The sequence below is a fragment of the Triticum urartu genome, chromosome 7A (assembly GCF_056163025.1).
Source record: "Triticum urartu cultivar PI428250 chromosome 7A, HENAU_Tu73, whole genome shotgun sequence".
Lineage (NCBI taxonomy): Eukaryota > Viridiplantae > Streptophyta > Magnoliopsida > Poales > Poaceae > Triticum > Triticum urartu.
Genome location: NC_141879.1, coordinates 296,736,683 through 296,756,037, shown reverse-complemented (window position 1 = coordinate 296,756,037; position 19,355 = coordinate 296,736,683). Strand labels below are relative to the sequence as shown.

The 19,355-nt window shown below is 44.8% G+C and overlaps 1 protein-coding gene across 1 annotated transcript; it reads right to left on the bottom strand.

Annotated features, from left to right (window-relative positions):
* Nucleotides 1-12,748: 12,748 nt before the first annotated feature.
* LOC125518665 (rab GTPase-activating protein 22) lies at nt 12,749-18,471 on the bottom strand. The gene is made up of 5 exons (XM_048683490.2): nt 17,990-18,471; nt 16,787-16,922; nt 16,583-16,632; nt 14,647-14,700; nt 12,749-14,377 (listed from the first exon to the last, which is right to left on the bottom strand). The coding sequence occupies exons 1-5, from the start codon at nt 18,223-18,225 to the stop codon at nt 13,159-13,161; spliced, it is 1,695 nt and encodes a 564-aa protein (XP_048539447.1). The 5' UTR covers nt 18,226-18,471; the 3' UTR covers nt 12,749-13,158.
* Nucleotides 18,472-19,355: the final 884 nt, after the last annotated feature.

Below are 19,355 nucleotides of genomic sequence, written 5' to 3'. Positions count from 1 at the left end.
TTCTTTCTCAAGAAGTTTGCAACGGTCTGCAGCGCTCTTTAACTTCTCGGCCATCTCGGCCATCTCTTCTTTGCTTCGGCAGTGAGCAGCCTGTTCGGCTCTCAGCTCTTCAAGGGCCTTCTCGGCAGCCGCATCGCTTTTTCTGGCTTGCTCCTTAGCTCGGGTAAGTTCTGCCCTAAGATTCTCCACGGCGGTCGTACCATCTGCGTCAAGCACACACATTGTAAGACACTGGCATGAAGCTCCTCTTACCTGATGCCGCCCGAAGAATTACATACCTTGAGCCTCATCAAGCCGCTTGTTGACAAGCGCGATGTCGGCATCTGCCACGTCCAGTTACCGCTTTAGTTCGGCTACATCATCAGTTCGGCTAGATTCCGGACACCTCGCCACCTACATTCAAAGGTGACATCTTAGACCAGGGATTATGATCCTCTGCGCGCCGTCATTTCTTGACAACGCGCAGAGTCTCAGGGGCTACTATCTACACAGGGCGCATCTTACTTATGCGCAACTGACAAAAGTGTACACTATCTAACGTACCTCAAGACCCATCAGTAAACTTTTGACGGCCTCATGCAATCCGCTTTCTGCGGATGAAATCCTTTCAATCACCGTGCCCATCAATGCGCGGTGCTCCTCTGAGATAGAAGCTCGCCCCAGCAGAATCTTTAGCTCCTCCGGCCGACCACCAGACGGTGCCGGACTTGTCCTATGGCCTCTTTCGAAGGCCGCATGCGGAGAGCCTTGGGGGGGCACATAGCTATCTCCCGCCCCTGCCGAATTCAGAGAAACCCTCCGCGACGACACCTCAGGGTCGCCGGCCCCGCTAGGCGGTACGGTAGGGGGAGGCGTCCCGCTCTCCATCATCTCCGGAAGAAGATCCCCCGAAGACGAGCTCTGCTGAGAAGGGCTGAGGTCCGAGCTACAAGGTAAAATTTCCGTCAATCTTCTCAGATATAAATCAAGGATTTCTTTCGTCCCTCAAAAGGAAAACCTCTCTCTACTTACGGATCGCTGGAGGGCTGATCCCTTTGAGGGCGTAGTTCAGCCGAGGAACTCCCCGGCGTCGGACCCTCTGACGAGGATTTTCTCCCCCGCTTCGGGGCCATGGTCTCCGGTTCGACAGAGGCGGCCCTCTTCTTCCCCTTGGGAGAGGAATTGTCGGTTCCTCCCTTCGGAGCAGCCTCCTTCGAGGAGGCCATAGTTCCCTTGTCCTTCCCCTTACTTCCCTCCAAAGGCATTATCTTCAACATCCTGACAAGCACGGGATCCGGCCTGGTTTCGGGAAGGGGAGCCGGACACCTGATCAGCTTTGCCTTCGCTATCCACTCCTGTTTAAAAGGACAGCTCTTTTAAGGGCAAGTTTATGACGATCATATGGATAGTAGGTCCGGGCACAAGGTTACTTACTTTGGTATCCGGGCGATTGCAGCTTAGGCCTGCGTCCTCGGTCAAATCCGGACACATCATTTGTGACCCGAAGAACAGTTTATACATCTCCACGGGCGTTGTGCCCATAAAATGATGGAGAGCTCGTGGTCCCTCCGGATTAAACTCCCACAGACGAAGGGAGCAACGTTTGCCGGGCAGTGTTCGGCGAATCAGCATGACCCGCGTCACCTTGACCAGGTTGAGGTCTCTTTCTAAGAGATCCCTGATGCGGCCCTGCAACAAGGGCACGTCTTTGGATAACCCCCAGTCTAATCCTTTGTTTACCCATGACGCTAGCCGTGATGGGGGACCCGAGCGAAAGGCAGGAGGCGCCGCCCACTTGGCGCTCCTGGGAGCGGTGATATAGAACCATTCTCGTTGCCACAAGCTGAGCTCCTTTTGAAAGGAGCCCTCGGGCCATGGAGCATCAGCATTCTTACTTATGACAGCGCCTTCGCACTCTGCGTGCCGTCCCTCGATCATCTTCGGCTCCACTCCAAAAGTCTTGAGCCATAATCCGAAGTGAGGGGTGACACGGAGGAACGCTTCGCACACAACGATGAATGAGGAAATGTGGAAGATGGACTCCAGAGCTAAGTCATGAAATTCCAGCCCGTAATAAAACAGCAGCCCCCTCACGAAGGGATCCATCGGGAAGCCTAACCCCCGAAGGAAGTGAGACATGAACACTACGCTCTCACCGGGCTGGGGACTGGGAATAGCCTGCCTTTGAGTAGGCAACCTATGCGAAATTTCGGCGGTCAAGAACTTAGCCTCTCTCAACTTTAGCACGTCCTCCTCCGTGACGGAGGAGGGCATCCATTGGCCTTGAAGGTCGGAACCGGACATTGTCGAAGGTCTGAAGCGCCTGGAATCTGGAGCCTAGGGTGTTGGAACTCGAGGTGACGGGCGAACTTGTTTGAGATTGGAAAAAGGAGTAAGGCCTTGGTCTCTTTATAAGAGGTTGAATACCAGGAGCCCTCCCCGTAACCGTTTAGGACTCGCTTTTAATCGAGAAAACATGCTAACGGGCTCGATTGGGTTACCCACGTCCGTATTGATGAGAATCCCGTAAAAGGGGGGCACACGATCTCTGCTTTGACAAGACGTGCCAAGGAAACCGCCTCGCAAAACACGCTGAGGTGGAAAAGTGAAAACGATTCGAGTAAAGGACTTGGCTGTAGTGTGACGACGCACTGCGGAATACGTCAGCAGATTTGATTTGTGTTAATATTATTCTCTCTATGGCAATATCTGGAAGCTTATTTTGCGGAGCCGGACACTACTCTTGGTGTCTACAATCTTCTATGAAGGACTTGGAGGAGGAATCCGCCTTGCAATGTCGAAGACAATTTGCGTGTCGGACTCGTCGTCATTGAAGCCTGGTTCAGGGGCTACTGAGGGAGTCCTGGATTAGGGGGTGTTCGGGTAGCCGGACTATTCCTTCAGTCAGACTCCTGGACTATGAAGATACAAGATTGAAGACTTCGTCCCGTGTCCGGATGGGACTTTCCTTGGCGTGGAAGGCAAGCTTGGCGATGCGGATATTCAAGATCTCCTACCATTGTAACCGACTCTGTGTAACCCTAACCCTATCCGGTGTCTATATAAACCGGAGGGTTGTAGTCCGTAGGGGATCAACTCCATACACAACAATCATACCATAGGCTAGCTTCTAGGGTTTAGCCTCCTTGATCTCGTGGTAGATCTACTCTTGTACTACCCATATCATCAATATTAATCAAGCAGGAGTACGGTATTACCTCCATCGAGAGGGCCCGAACCTGGGTAAAAAACATCGTGTCCCTTGTCTCCTGTTACCATCCGGCCTTGACGCACAGTTCGGGACCCCCTACCCGAGATCCGCCGGTTTTGACACCGACAACCACCTATCAGAACCATGCCAAAAATTCTTCGTGTCTCCATTACATTTGCACACTCCATTCCCATCCCTTTACATTCTTGCAACTTGCATGCTTTACTCTTTCCGCTTCCTATACTCTTTTCATGCTTGCTTGAGATGTATTGTGTGTGCTTTAACATGTGCTAAACTCAACCTGAACTTGAAATTAAAAACTGCCACTTTTGCTTATTAAGGGTCTAATCACCCCACCCCACCCCCACCCCCCCCCCCCACCCCGCCAGACCCCTCTTCCCGATCCTTTCAATGGGCTTCCGAGCTACTAGCCACGACGCCTCCCTGTCTGTATATCATCATGGCCATGCGACTGCATACCTCCTCCTCTACGTCAATGACATCATCTTCACAGTATCATCGGTTGAGCTTCTTGGACAGCTTACTGCTCGTCTAATAAGTGCCAATTTCACCATGAAGGACTTGGGGCTGCTCCACTACTTCCTCGGCATTGAGGTTATTCGGCGATCCGATGGCTTTTTCCTTCATCCACAGAAGTATGCGCATGAGCTTCTTGAGTGTGTCGGCATGCTTAACTACAAGCCCGTCGCCACTCATGTTGATACGAAGGCCAAGCTCTCCGCCCTTGAGGGATCCCCAGCACCAGATGGACCATTCTATCGCTCTATTGTGGGCGCACTTCAGTGCTTGACCCTCACCAGACCGAATTTGCAGTATGTGGTACAACAGGTGTGCCTTCATATACATGCTCCACGCGACAGTCCACTACTTCAGGAATGCCTAGTAGTGGCGGGCGAGGTGCCAGCCCGCCACCGACCTCCCGCCACTGCTATAACTGCATCAGTGGCGGGCGGCAGTTCCTACCCACCACAGAAACCGTTGTGGCAGTGGCGGCTTTCCCATAGCGCCCGCCATTGGGGAGATAGGCTACAACATACCAATTGTTGGCACTGCGAGTTGACACACATTACTCCAAAAGGTGTAGTCATATGATTCTCAATATAATTGAACCAGACTGGATCATTCTGGAAACAACCGACCAAATAATTAAGTAACACTTCAAATTTGTTCGACTCAAGAAACAATTAAACATCAATGTATCACATCCATCTTAACATACTAATTAACTAACCGTTTAGCTGCTAATATATTCATGACATAGACCATATTTCTAAACATGGTCAACGACAACCATCATCTGGAAGTCGTTGCGGTTGCTCTTCCTTATGGTGATTATCACAAGGGTGTCCAACCTTAGTTCTCTCTTTCCCATCAAGAACTCCCACCAGTCGGACTCAGAGAAGGATATGTGTCTATCCGATTATGTCTTGTACTGAACGTTGGTGACACGGCCTATTGGTCCATGGCGTACTCCAGCGATGCCGGCAGCGGGGATGTCCACTCCGAAAAACATCTTCATAGGTAACTTATGAACTCCCCATCATTAAGAGCAAATAGAGAGCACGCAATGTTAGACATCTCACCATACTTGGTTATGAACAAAAAAGATGAAAGAATACAAAACATCTCACCATGAGTTTTTTTATGACGTTGGTTTTTGTCAAACGGTGCACAAAGGGATTCCCAATGCAGGCCACACTCGATGGAAACATTGCGATAACATTCAGGGTCTCATCCCAAGTAAGCTTCTTCAATCTTTCAGAGAAAATTGCTGAACTGAATGGACCGTCATCAACATCTTCCTCATTGTCATCATCTTGCTCATCCTCATCATTCTGGCTATCATCATCATCCAATTTGTCCTCATCTTCATGGTTTCCCTCGTCATCTTGGTTGTCTCCATCATCCCGGTCATCCTGGCTATCATCATGATCCTGGTCATCGTCATCGTCATCGCTGCAGAAATAGATTGTCCTTGACCTGTTGACCTCTCCACTCATGGAAAAGGATATGTACTCTCCTCTGATGAAATTATTCTTGCACTGTACTGCTCCCATCCATCGCTATATATGATGCTTCTATCCTTCCGTTTACGCACATCCAGTTCGAATGTGCGCCCCATATCATCGTCAAAGTACATAATGTTACCACATAAATTGTTGAAGTCAACCCTTATGTTGCATGGGATACACAATGCATTAGGTCATCATTAACAATAAAGTCAGTACAATAATTATACAAATGTTTTGAATAGAATACTAGTTGAGGTTAAAGAATGTTACCACTGATTTTTGAAATCCCTTTGTCAAGAAGAGTCAGAAATCTACTGTAGTCTCCACACTGTACATACATGGACATTTGCGGATATGGTAGATCTTACACCTCATGTTCCTAATAATCACTATGAAGCACTTATTAATTGTAATGTTGAGAGGAGGAAGTGACTAAGAAGGGTTTGAGAAAATTTGGCATGACCTTTGCTAAATATTGAACATATTTTGAGTACCAGAAATTTGATGAAACGGAAGTTAATCAACGTTTCATCAAATGATGGCACTCATTTTCAAAACCCATGCACTTTTCATATGTAAGTCCGACATGCACTTTGCTGACTATTGAACATATTTTGAGTACGAGAAATTTGATGAAACAGAAGTTAATCAACGTTACATCAAAATGTTGCCACTCATTTTCAAAACTCATGCACTTGTCATATGTAAATTTGGCACAAACTTTGCTGACTGTTGAACATATTTTGAGTGCCAGAAATTTGTAAAATGGAAGTTAATCAACGTTTCATCAAAACGTTGGCACTCATTTTCAAAACCCATGCACTTTTTATATGTAAATTCGACATGGACTTTGCTTACAAAGTTGACTTATGGAGTGACAGAAATTTGGCGAAACGGAAATGAATTAACATTTCACAAAAACTTTGTCACTCTTTTTCAAATCTTTGTGAATAACATGAAGCCCATGCACTTCTCATATGTAAGAAAATTCAAACATCATTGCCACATGTCATATTTACTAATTATTTAGTACTGCAAATTATTATATGATGTACAACTAGTTAATCTACAAATCAATAAGATGCAAATTCTAAACCCTAGAGCATAATTTAGTCACGAAGATTGAGTATACCGTTGGCCGCTTTTTCCGACCGCGGACGTGGTGGCAGTCGGGGCGGCGGTTAAGGTGGAGGACAGCGGTGGCGGTCCAGGCAGAGGACGGGGGTAGTGCGCAGTCGAGGCAGAGAATGACGCAATGGCGAGCAGTTCTAGCGGCGCTCACGGCGTCGGACACGTGGAAGGCGCCGCCGGCTGGTCGGAAGGACGACGGCGGCAGTAGAGGCGCAGGACGGCGAGGAAGGGGACGATAGAGAGGAAATGGCAGAGATAAAGATGAAATGGTGGAAATGAAAGTTTGTGTGGACGGTTGCTGCGCGGGTGCGGAAGGGGAACTACCGTCGAGGGCAGTGGCGAGCAACCATGAGCACCTGCCACAACAACCTTTTCCAAAATTTGATTTAGTTGGCGTGCTTGCCAAAATACAGTTGTGGCGGGCGCCTAGAGATGGCCACCACTGCTTACCCACAAGCCAGTGGCGGGCACTTGGTCGGCCCTCGCCACTACAGTTTCCATCCAAGGGGCATATTTGGAAGAGCCTAGCTATGGCGATTGCTGGCCAGCACCCACCACACAACAGGCATGCCCGTAACTATGACGTGCATGTCCTGTCACCGCCACTGCTCTTTTGGAAAAGTAGTAGTGGCGGGTGACATGTCCTACCCACCACTATTTATAATTCACCTATAGGGCGTTTACCAGTAGTGGGCACTGGAACCTGGTGAAGCAGATTCTTTGGTACATTTGAGGCACCATGGCTGTGGGGCTCACCTTGACGGCATAATCCTCCACCGACATGGTCACCTATTCTGATGTTGATTGGGCTGGATGTCCGGACACTCGTCGCTCCACATCCGGCTGTTGCATCTACCTTGGGCCAGCCCTCATATCCTGGTCGTCTAAACGGCAACCTACAGTGTCATGCTCTAGCGTCGAGGCAGAGTATCGGGTCGTGGCCAACGCCATTAGCGAGTGCACCTGGCTTCGGCAACTTCTTACGGAGCTGCATCACGATGTGTCTCGTGCTAGACTGTTATACTGTGACAACATCTCGGTCGTCTACCTCTCCACAAATCTCGTTCATCATCAGCGCACGAAGCACATCGAGCTCGATATTCACTGCATGCGTGAGCAGGTGGCTCTCGGGCGCATACGCATCCTGCACAATCCTACCGCACAGCAGTTTGCCGATGTCACAACCAAGGGGTTACCGACGTCCACTTTTGAGGAGTTTCGGGTCTAGTCTATGGGTCACCGGTGACGTTTCGACTATTAGGTGAGGGGTGTTAAACATGATTGTTACTGCATGTACATTAGGCGGCTAGGATCTCTTTTATTTGTTTCCTAGTCTAGTGATATCTCCCGATCGTTCCCTTGTATAGCGGATACGGTTGAGATCTCACAGCCATGTACTCTATATATGCTATGGCATATGATCAATACAATCATCTACCCAAATATTGTCTTCCATGCAGATTATAAGATTTTTTTTGCATATTTTAATATGGACTACATACGAAGTAAAATGAGTTAACAAACACACCGAAACGCGTCTATAAACATTCAAGCAAAAAAAGTTAAAATGTCTTATGATTCAACACGGAGGAGGTATATATGCGTTTATGTGTCTTATGAAACACTCACACCTAAGCACGTTGCATTGGGATCCGGCTTGCCTGCTCCCTCTCCATGCTCCCATCCGTGCTCCCACTTCATCCTACGGCTGTTCTTTTTTCTTTTTCTTTTCTAATATAATCGTCTCCCCCCTGATTTTCAGGGGATGGGGCCGGGCCTTATTTTCTTCAATCAAATCAAGCCATGTATGCGGGAGCACGGATGAGAGCATGAGAAGGGAGCAGGCAAGTCTCGTCCGTTGCATTGTACATGACCTAAGGGTTTGTGCCATCACATGCGCGTGTCCTTAGGTCATGGAAAATAATGCTTGGCATTTGAGAGGTCCATTAATGCCATCAAAGTGTCCTAAAGACACCTTTTAGAGTTAGGACACGTAGGTATCATCTAGACTGACTATCAAATCTCTATGTATTGGTTGTATTTTCTCTCCTACTCACTTTTAACTCAACCTTAAATGTCATTCCTACTTTTTCTTCTCAGTATGTGCCAGAACCCCTTCTCTTGTCATCCTCACTAACACCGACGTACCATCCTCTTAGTTCTTGCAACTCTCCCGCTAGATCTACCTCAATGAGATAAACCAGGGGAAATGATCAAACTCTAAAGTAAGAGAGGGTAAATAACCCAATCCACACATTGCTACATGACCCATGGTCTCAACATCCACCCTAACACAAAGTCTTCACCACCAATCAATCATCCACTTGCATGTCTGTATTCTAAGCTCGGAAAAATAAATTGGGTCTAGCTTTAGGCATTAGTAGTCGCTCACCACGAACCACTAACCTCCCTGGCAAGGTCACCAACATCGGCTCCATCACAACCTACCTGTGTTTTGCATTGATCTTGCCCTCCCTCCTTTTGCAGCATTGGCAAATTTGTGCAGATGAAAAGAATATTTTTGAAGCAAAAGTAGAAGGACACTACCAATGGATTGACTTTTAACGCGCCATTTCTAGACAGTAAAAAACATTCTAGAGACAGCCCCCCCCCCCCACACACACACAATACATTGTCTCTTATATGTTGTATTTAAGTAATGTTGCATTTATTTCGTCTCATGTCTTCATATCAACATTGTGGCTTAGTTATGACAAGAAGGGAATGACAAAGAAAAACCACATCGTATCATAGATTTAATTTTACAGCATAGGACAATGTGCTAAGAGCCGTCTCTCCACTAATATATACTACTTCCGTCCTGATTTATTGGTCCCCGTTGTATTTTGTGTCAAGTTTTAAACATAGATTTAACTAACAAAATGTTCATGCATGTCACAAAAAATTACATCACAGAAAACTATATTCAAATATGAATCCAACGATATATTTTTTGTTGACATGCGTTAACATTTTGTTAGTTAAATCTTTGGTCAAATTTTGGCACAAATTATAATGGGGACCAATAAACCAGGACGGAGGTGGTAGCTCCCTTCTCTCTATCTTCTAAAATTATTTTTTCGATAAAGGGCGTTCTTTTTTTACTCATAAATGCATCAAGTGGATACAAACACAATTGAGTACACATTTGGGCTTTTCATAACTAGGATGCACACAACCAAAATGAAAATGGAAAAAGACACATAGGGGTCAAGGCGAATGACCCACTGCAGCAAAACCTCAATTACTACTACTGCCATTGGCAATACCCGGACAATGAGAAGGTTCCCCAAACAACGACACCTTCAACAAAGAAATGAAGCATTAACACCGACATCGTCGGATCGAACCACATAGGCCAGATCATGGATTTTTCACCGATAAGAGAAGGGCCGAGTAAGCTACAGAGAGTGCCTTCAACAAGGAAGCATAAACCACCACTGTCGGGTACAACAAGAGAAGGCTAGACATAGGGTTTTCACCCGAGAACTCGAGACCCAGTATTGAAAGAGCACAACCATAAACGAAGTCCTCTATAGTCGCCACCAACTTGTCCATGAAGAAGTTATGTTACAATGTCCGGAACAACATCGAAATCGCGGATCAAAGCGAACACCACATATCGGGATTTTGTTGAGTCGGCAGATTTGACAAGGCAGACAACGGCCATGCGTGCTAGCACCTGCGCTAATGTGGGGCACACCTCGGTCACCACCTCGACATTTTTGCCTATGAAAATGTGGTAAGAGCCAAGCATTGAGAGTGCCCGAAGAAGCACAATCAGTACTACCTCTCTCTCAGTTTACAGGGCATGCGCGTACCCCTAGGTCGTCAATTTGACCAACCTAATATAAGTCATATATTATAAAAAATATATCAACATAAACTTCGGAGTTTCTACTTTCAAAAGGTATAATTTTTGTGTTATATAGTTTATATTAGGGTGATAAAATTAGCAACCTAGGTATACACAGGGACGGATCTAAGGGGGGACGAGGGGGGCGAGACCTCCCCCAACGATCGTCTCGTCCCTCGATATCGATCAGTTAATCGCTGATTTTTTGGCTTGCCCTCGTGTCCAGCGCAGGCTTCGCCCCCCCTATCCTTCCCCACCCCCATTCTCATTAATGTGTAAGCTTCAGCCCATGTACAGCCCATTACGTGCTAAAATCAAAAAAATCATCATAAAAAAAACTGCCTAACAGGCCATCATGGAAGGAAAAGAGGCGATTCTCAAAAAAAGGAAGGAAAAGAGGCCTGCTAATTACAGCACGCAGCCACGACCTGATTACGCACTCCCCTATCGCTAATCTCTCCAAGCCGCCGCTGCTATCGAAACTGACGCCTGATGGTTGCTGCGATCAGATCTCTTCTTCGGGTCGCAGCGGAGAAGGGAAGGGATCGCCAGGATACGCAGGTGTCGATCCACGCACATGTTGCCAGTTTTCCCATCAGAGACGACGCATGGATGAACAGCAACCACAAAAGGGGAAAAGGTAATTGTTTCTTGCTTCAGATTGGTTCTTTGCTTTAAAAATTATAGAAGTATAATCAGACAGATTTAGAATCAATTATAACATTCCTACTTGTGCTTGTGTAAACATGAAGAAGAATAAGAGAGCAGGATTGATTCATAAATTTTCGATTCAAGTTTTGGGATTGGGTTCACTCAGTGAAGTCCATCTTGCCAATTCCAATAAATAATGAGATTAGGTAAAATATTATTTACCCACATCACATTACTACAAATTATTCTTTGATAAGTTTATCTGGTGTTTCTAGTGTTGTGATTTTTTTTTCATCTGTCAATTTTCTATCAAGTTTGATCATGTGAATGCAATGAACAGACACAAAAAGGGTATGTTGACACCATGGCATCTCCATTAGACCAGACCCTAAATTTTTTTTACAACATGGCCATTGCGTATGAGACTTGGTGTGAAACCTCGCCCCCCCTATGTCGAAATCCTGGCTCCGTCCCTGGGTATACGCGTAGGACTTGTAAACTGAAACGGAGGTAGTAGAAACTTTAAGAAATTCTAAGAGTACTTACTACTCATCTTCGGGCCTATGTTAGGTTTGATGCCAAAAATCCACTTATCAACGTTTTGGCAAACCCATAGAAATGACTATTAATTACTCCCTTCGTTCGAAATTACTTGTCTCGGAAATGGATGTATCTAAAACTAAAATACGTCTATATACATCTATTTCTTCGACAAGTAATTTCAAACAGAGGGAGTAGTTGGTTGCCAATTGCCTTGCCAACCTTTATAGAGTTTGCCAAAAAGAACACCTCTATACAAGTTCCTAATTTTGATAAATTTAGCACGGACGGAATGAGATCCTTTGACTTTTAGTATGGCTAGGTCAGGGGACGTCCAGTGCTTAGCGTCATCCGTGCAGCATCCGACGACAAGGGCAACGGCAACAGCGAGTGAAAGGGCCTGTTTTTCTTTTCTCCAAGCGTCGCTATTTTCTTATTTCTACCCGTTCCGTCGGATGTTGCACGGACGGCGCTAAGCGTTGGACGTCCCTTTGAACTAGCCAGAGCTAAGTCAAAGGTTCCGCCAAAACAAATGCTTTGTTAAAACATTGGTTAGCCTTGAAATGGTATTAAAGCTAATGGAGTACATCACAGGTTGCTATCATGTCCTTGTGAGTTGTGACTTCTCTGATGATATACTTGTATGACTTGTTCAGGTGCCTTGTATGTGCCACGAGGATCTGTGAACCAGAAGCGCGGGTCTAGGCGCGGGGCCGGGAAACACAATAAGGCTTTGTTCGATTACACCTCCTCACACGGAGATTGGGGTGGATTGAAGGAGGTTTTGACTTGTAAAGGATGTAATCCCTGCCAATTCCTGTCAAACCCTTCCATTTTCCCTGTCAACCGAACAGGCCCTAATGTGCGCGTGTGTCCCATTGATGGGCCATGGCCATGGCAACTGATGGTGGTGGTTGCCTCCTTTTGCTTCAGGTAAGATCGCATCAAAGCTTTGGATTCTAGTGCAGGTGTCCCCTGAGCAGTGCAAATATCATCAGCGTTTCTCTCGTTGCTCCGCGGAAGAAGACGTCCTCAAATCAAGTGGACGCAGCTGTCAAGTCTGAATCGCTCATGGGAACAGCGCGAACAGTAACACAACCAGGAAATGCCTCCACTAGAGCATGTGATTCAGCTCAGTCTCGGATGTGCACATCTGAATCTGAATTTCTAACTTCTACGTGACAGCTGTGCATGTGATTCACACGACAACATCCAACCCTTTCTCTATCTCAAGCATATGTACGTGCCATTCTGAGTAAAACAGCAAGGAAAGTGGGAGCTATGATTTGCGTGTGTGAGATGGAAGTTCATTCAGTGCAATATTATCAGTAAACACAACAGAGGAAGTAGTTTGTATACTGCTCTTTATTCCTTAATAAGGGAAAAAATATGTTTCGACTATAAAGGGGGGGGGGGGGAGGGGGGGGGGGGCATGCTGTTCTTGCCAAGAAGGAATTTTTAAGGCAAAAACAGCAAGTTCCCTACATTAAATTAAACAACCGACTGTTTACAATGGCAGTAACCTGGTAACTATGGACATCCAAAGACGTACCGTATTTTGCTGAACTTGGGATGCTTGATCTTCCATGTTCTCTTTTCTTTGAAGGGAACTTTATCCACTTAAACTTACAACAATCTCTATACCTAGAATGGTTTTTATGCCGGGTGACAAACAACAGATGAAAGTTCACTTTCACTGAGAACATACCTCGGGCATATTTTTTAGGTCTACAAACGATCCGAAAAGAGCGATTGAATCAGATCTTATTATGGAGATTAACAACCAAGTCGTGCGCATCATCTAGAAGCCTCCAGACGTCAAGCTGCCCAGCCATGCTATGGCACTCCCGCAGTATCTCATCCATGCTGCTGTACCTCTCGATGATCAGCCTCCTCCTCTGCAGGACGCAGGCTGCAATGGCATAGAGCAACAAATCGTCGGTTGGAGGAGCATGGAGCCTTATCCTTCCCCATGTGGACCTTCCGATCCCAGCTCGAACAGCGGCCTGATCAGCCCACATCACCTCCCACAGGCATAAAGTCTGCTCAAAGGTGAGCTCTCTCCTGAAGAGGACCAACACCATTCTGTACACAAAGAAGCAGTCCTCGGCCTGCAGTTTCTGCAGGTGTCTATAGAGGTGCGAGTCTTTGTGCTTGATGATCTGGGAGACAGTTTTCAACTGTCTTCTTATTCCAACCTCATCCAGCCTGAAGTTGTGCCGAGCTTTCTTCATGAAGCCCACGAAGCACCAAAATGCTTCATGGTCTTCCTTCATTACCGCAATTATAGGTGACAACAGGTCACTCATACCTTGGCAGTAGCCAATCTCTGGATCATAGAGTGCATACGCCTCAAGCAATGCAACTAACCGGGCAGCATGATATATCATATAAGGCTCTAAATGGTCATAATCTTTCAAACCAACAGACAATGCACGCTGCAATGCCTTTTCCTCGGAGATTTCATCCTGGTTACAGGAGAATAAAGCCCAGTCTGTGTTTGCCCGGATAGCGTCTAGACGTATAATGCGCTGCCATGTTGCAAAATCCTCTGGAGTTTTGTTAGATCTAAAGAAGTCTGACTTGGACGAGGTACTCCTGACAAATTTATGCTCTGGAGCGCAGTTCTCTTCTATATCAGCACAGACGGATATCTGGCCATGGTCATCTTCATCAGAAGATGCAGAGCCAGAAGATTCTGATTCTGCCATAGATGGATCTACACAAGTTAACTCACTTGTATCATCATCCATGCATTCTGCAGCACCACAGGCAGCATTATCCGGACTGTTTGCCTCGCTCCCTGAACAATTAAATACCTTGGCTGATACAGAAACACTTGCACTAACATCTTGCAGATAAGGCACACCACGAGAACACCCCTCATTGTTGATTTCATTTATGACCTTTAGCCCAAATCCCTTTTGGCAGTTCAGAATTTGATGGCATTTGCGCCTGAGCTTTTCGTACTCATTCCTGCACCCAAAGATGTGCCAAACAAAATGTCAATAAATTAATCAGACATCATTAAAGTCAGTATTCACATTCCATTCTCGTCTTATAATTTGAAACACAGAAAATTCCAACATGGGTCATGGAAGTTCCATCCAAGCTTATACGTATTACTTATCTACTCTCACTTCGTGCTATATCTGAAGGTGAGTAATAATCAATGCAGACCATGTGTACAACTAAAATCTAGAAAGTAAGGACCGACAGAAGGTGAGTTATTACGAAAATGTTACCTTTTCTTTGTCTTGATGATATTTCTTTCCTCTTCAGAACTATTTAAATCATAGCTGTATATGACAAGAAATTTGGTCAATCTTCAGACTTGGTGTAAAAAGCCTACTAAGCAAGAAGTACTTATTAAATGTTTTAAAAGACAATATCGAGGTACTTTGTTCACAGGTTCACATTAGATTTTACTACAACATATAAAATAGAACCACCAAATATTACTGTTTCAGACACAGTTCTGAATTCTGAAGAATGGTTTAAAAAACCTGACAAGACCAGTTAGACCGAAAAATCCTAAACTGTTGGCAGGTCTGGTCCACTTCAGCAATTGGACAATTTATGGAAACACTGAAAAAAAATAGTGCAAAATATGTGTCAATCCTCAGCCTCAGCCTCAGCCTCACCCTCACCCTCACGGAGGACCTTCCCTATCAGACTATAACAGTACAACCTGAGCTGAACTTGATTGCTGACAAATACAGTATGCTATCTGGCCACAGTCAAGCAGCTCACACCATAGTTCCAACCGTTCAACCGGTCGCCACAACAGCTTACTCGCCTGTCTGGGTCTTAAAACTGTATTTTGTAAGAGTAGTTTTCTTGATCAGTTGCCATAACAGCTTACTCGCCTGTCTGGGTCTTAAAACTGTTTGCTGTGCATGCTGGTGATCCTTAAAGAGTAGTTTTATTAATCTAAACCGTACTAATTTGGTAGGAACTTAAATTTTGCTAAACATGGGTTATAATTCTTCTATTCAATTTCGGTGGTGTATGCCTTTTCATGAAAGACGGAAAGAACAATATGAAAAGTTGGCTATGAAAATCCAGGTCACCGAAACCATTTGCCTCTTGGATTTGCAGGATTCCAAAACGCGGGAATAGGAAAAACGCAGGTTTGGAATGTCATGCTATCTTCACTACTATACAAGATTGAACAGTTTTTTTGTTGTTGTTGTGCATAGGAGAAACATGGCATTCTTTCCAAGAGGCTGGAGTGGATGGAAATTTTTCCTACAGAACCTAGTACAAATGAATCCTAAGGAAAAATACCTATGGTCTGCAATCCTATGAATCAAACAACCGATGTGGGAAAATTTCATAAGGATCAGAATCCTCTAAAATTCCTTTGGAAGCCCATTGAATCAAATAGACTTTGCAGTTTTCAATACATGGTGCAATATCAGATTTTATCTCTATTGTAGCTATCAAGTGAAATATCACTTTCGACTATATGGCTGAAATAACTACAAGAGCATAGTATTACTCGCTATCACAAGCATAGATTGACAAGAGGTTCACATTATACTGATATATTTAAACAACAGTTCAACAAGTTCATACTTAAATGCATGCAAGGACAGGAAGGAGGTTCAGAACACACCTTAAAAGCCATAATTGATGGCTCTCTGCATTAACCAGCTAAGCATTAGTGACACAATGTTCGGATTACATGCCTAAACTATGATACAGCCATCATACGCATGCTTCGCAGCACTTCAAGGCCAGATTACAGTTCAGGCATACTAGTTTAGCCCAATTTACATTTGCCATCAGCTGAGATGTTTACACCGCATGCAAGGTTATCTAAATAGTTCTTGATGCTATAGGTGATTTAATCCTAAAAACTCTGCTAGCACATGCAAAAGAAGGGGCCCAGATAGGTAATATTTCAACAGGTTCACCGTACATTCTTTGAGGGTCACAACATTATTTTGCTTAGCACGCAACAAATAGAGAGGCAGACAGCAACAAGTAAATAACATTAAGTACTCAAGGAGTACTAGAACAATGAAAACCCTCTCTAAACTACGGGGAAAAAACACGAGATGCTTGCTACTGAAATTGCAATCATGTCTACAAGCTTAGAACTTCAAACCATGTTAACAAGATGACTGTTATAACATACCAGATGTATAAAAATAGAGAGATCGGGTAACTTACACTCCAAGTAGAAAGGGCCAAACTTCAGCCCTGATACCTGGTTCAATTCCCTGTAAGAGAATTATAGAATTAATAACCTTGACATTCTTTAAAGTGGACTTAGATGCAGAACATTACATCATAGTGAACATGTGTATAGCTAATGATCACATATGTATGTCGGACATCCATTACAAATAAAACCTGGACACTAACGAAACTTACCCCACTGCGAACTTTCTTCAGAAATTTTCTTCCTCCATCACGAAACTTCCCATTCACAGAAAATAGACGGCTCCAGTTTTGACAAGAGAGTGCTTGTTTTCTTTTCCTCCGAGACCATGGAGATTTAATTGCACCTCTGGAAAAAGATTGCTTGCTTTATAAAAAATGAAATAGATAATTCTATAAAGTGGTGCGACCAAATGGTAATTTGGTGATAATTTAAGTTATGCGTTACTGTAGTTCAGCATTGTATTCACAATACAACTTTCCTTCTACTGTTCCACAACCAAATATTATCAGTCACATGTTAGGGGTGTTCAAAACGATTTTTATCAACCCATGGAAACCGGCAATCAGTGGCATAGTTCATTTTCATTTGTTGCTTTCAAATAGGGTGGTGAAGTTCGTACAAAAAACTGAATTAAGGATTTCACGGTTTGGTGTGGAACTGTTTTTTGGACACAGCTGCCACAGGTAATGCAAACCTTAGAAGCTAAATGTACCTCTTTATGAGTTGCTAGCAACACCCACATACAACTTGTAATCTACTCCCTCCGTCCCATAAGCCATAATATAAGATGTTATTACAACCAATATGTGAGTATATTGGTTGTAATAACATCTTATATTATGGGACGGAGGGAGTAACTCTGAACAGACCACTCAAACAGATGCTGAAGGTGCCCAGTTCACGATACTAGGAAACAATTGCAATGGACAAATCCATGGCACATACTTGCGAAACAACTCTACAACTGCCAACAAATGAAACCAAAACACCCTGCATGTCTAAACTTTTTTAAGATGACTCATTGATTTTGGTACTAAATTGGCTGAACAACTGGCGTGCATTTCACGGAAACGGAACTAACAAGGTGAGCTACGACTTCCTGCCTACGAAGTGTGAACTCCTAACTAAGCCTTATCTAGATCAAAGCGTAAAACAACTTGGTCTGACCAGTGAGCACTTAAACAAAAGTAACATTTTTTTAGTCTAAAGGGGCATCTACATCAGTACTACCACTGACCAAACCACCATTTCCAACAAAACACACACAAGAAGCATAATTTTGAGCATCATGAGTTGATTTAATCTAACTATGGGCCAAGAAAACAAAAAATGCTATTGGACAAAAATCCCCCATTTAAGCAACTTCATTTCTGTATTAATCGGTGGTCATAACTCCGGACGAGAGAACTGACCGGTCCGAATTCGGTGGGGATGACGACGAGGAATCTGCCGCAAGCAACGGCGACGCTGAAGCCGAAGCCGCCGCGGCCGATTTCCCCAACGCCGCCAAAGAGGAGGCCGACGAGGCGACGAGCAGAAGCGAACGGCGGTGGATCCGCGACGAAGACGGCGGCGGCGAGGATGGCGTCCTCGGGGACGACGAGGATGAGGACGAAGACGAGGTGCTGGATCGCCGCAGGGCCTTCATCGCCGCGGCGCTCTCCTGTCCTGCCTGCCCCCGCCCCCACCAACCGATTGTAACTACCGGGACCAAGCCCACACCGACTGCTCCCGCGTGAGGGCGGCGAGCCTCTCCATCGATGCCGCCGGGCAACGACGCGGACCTTGCCGGCGGCGAGGTGGGACTCAGTGGCGGATGCGGATCGCTGTGCGGTCGATTGGTGATTCGGTTCTCTCTCTCCGAAGAGAGACAAGGGGAGTTAAAAAAAGGTGGGTGCGGTGGGTGCTGGTTTTAAACAGTCGCGTACTGAGACTGACGTATGAGGTAGTAGTAGGATTCTCCGGCCCACGAGTCAGTGTGATCGTTCGAGTATCTTTTTGTATGGAGCAGTCTTTGTTCTTTGGCAGTACTGTAATTATTCTTGGTGGTAATGAAATACGGTCGAAAATGAATAGTACGGTGGTTTATGAATTATAAATTCCAAATCAGCTAGTAGTAAATTTTTTCAATTTATCCCATTTCAAGCATTTTTAATACAATATCTTATTTAATGTCTGGTACTTATCTCACGAATTAATTGCTTGGAATGGTATCTCTAGAGAATAAATTCAGTTGGTTTACAAATAATAGACCGATTCATAATCAGCCAATTTTGTTGTAGTTCTTCCTCTCTTTTCTTGGAATATGTTGAAGTTCATCCATTTCAAGGATTTAGTAAGATCTTATTTAATTTTGTATGTCGATCTTATTTAATGTTTGGCACTTGTCTTGAGAACAAAATATTTGGCATGTATCTCTCCGTGCTAAAGTATGAGATTTTGGCTTGGTATGTGTCCGCTTCTTGTGTTGGTTATTTATATGGGTTTCCATGTCTGTAGCCGGTCTATGTCATTCCTTTTGAAAATATACAATAGCTTGATATCTATCTTTTATAAGTAGTATAATTAATTATTTCATGTAATTAGAAGTACTTACCTCGTAGCGAAGCAATCCAAATTTGATATGTATATCTCTTTCGTACTACAATCGGGTCCAGCACGAAAGGTTAGGTTTTCTTCGTGGAACCAACCCAAGTCAGTGTGACCGTTCGAGTATCTTTTTTGTATGGAGTAGTCTTTGTTCTTTGGTCTACTGTACTTATTCTTGGTGGTAATGTG

Bases quoted from the DNA above. Each gene is read 5' to 3' on its own strand.
- LOC125518665 (XM_048683490.2), bottom strand. From the start codon at position 18,225: ATGAAGGCCCTGCGGCGATCCAGCACCTCGTCTTCGTCCTCATCCTCG. The intron at 14,701-16,582 runs GTAAGTTACCCG...TGTCATATACAG, and splicing joins TGGCCCTTTCTACTTGGAGT to CTATGATTTAAATAGTTCTG. The intron at 14,378-14,646 runs GTAACATTTTCG...CTTTGGGTGCAG, and splicing joins ATCATCAAGACAAAGAAAAG to GAATGAGTACGAAAAGCTCA.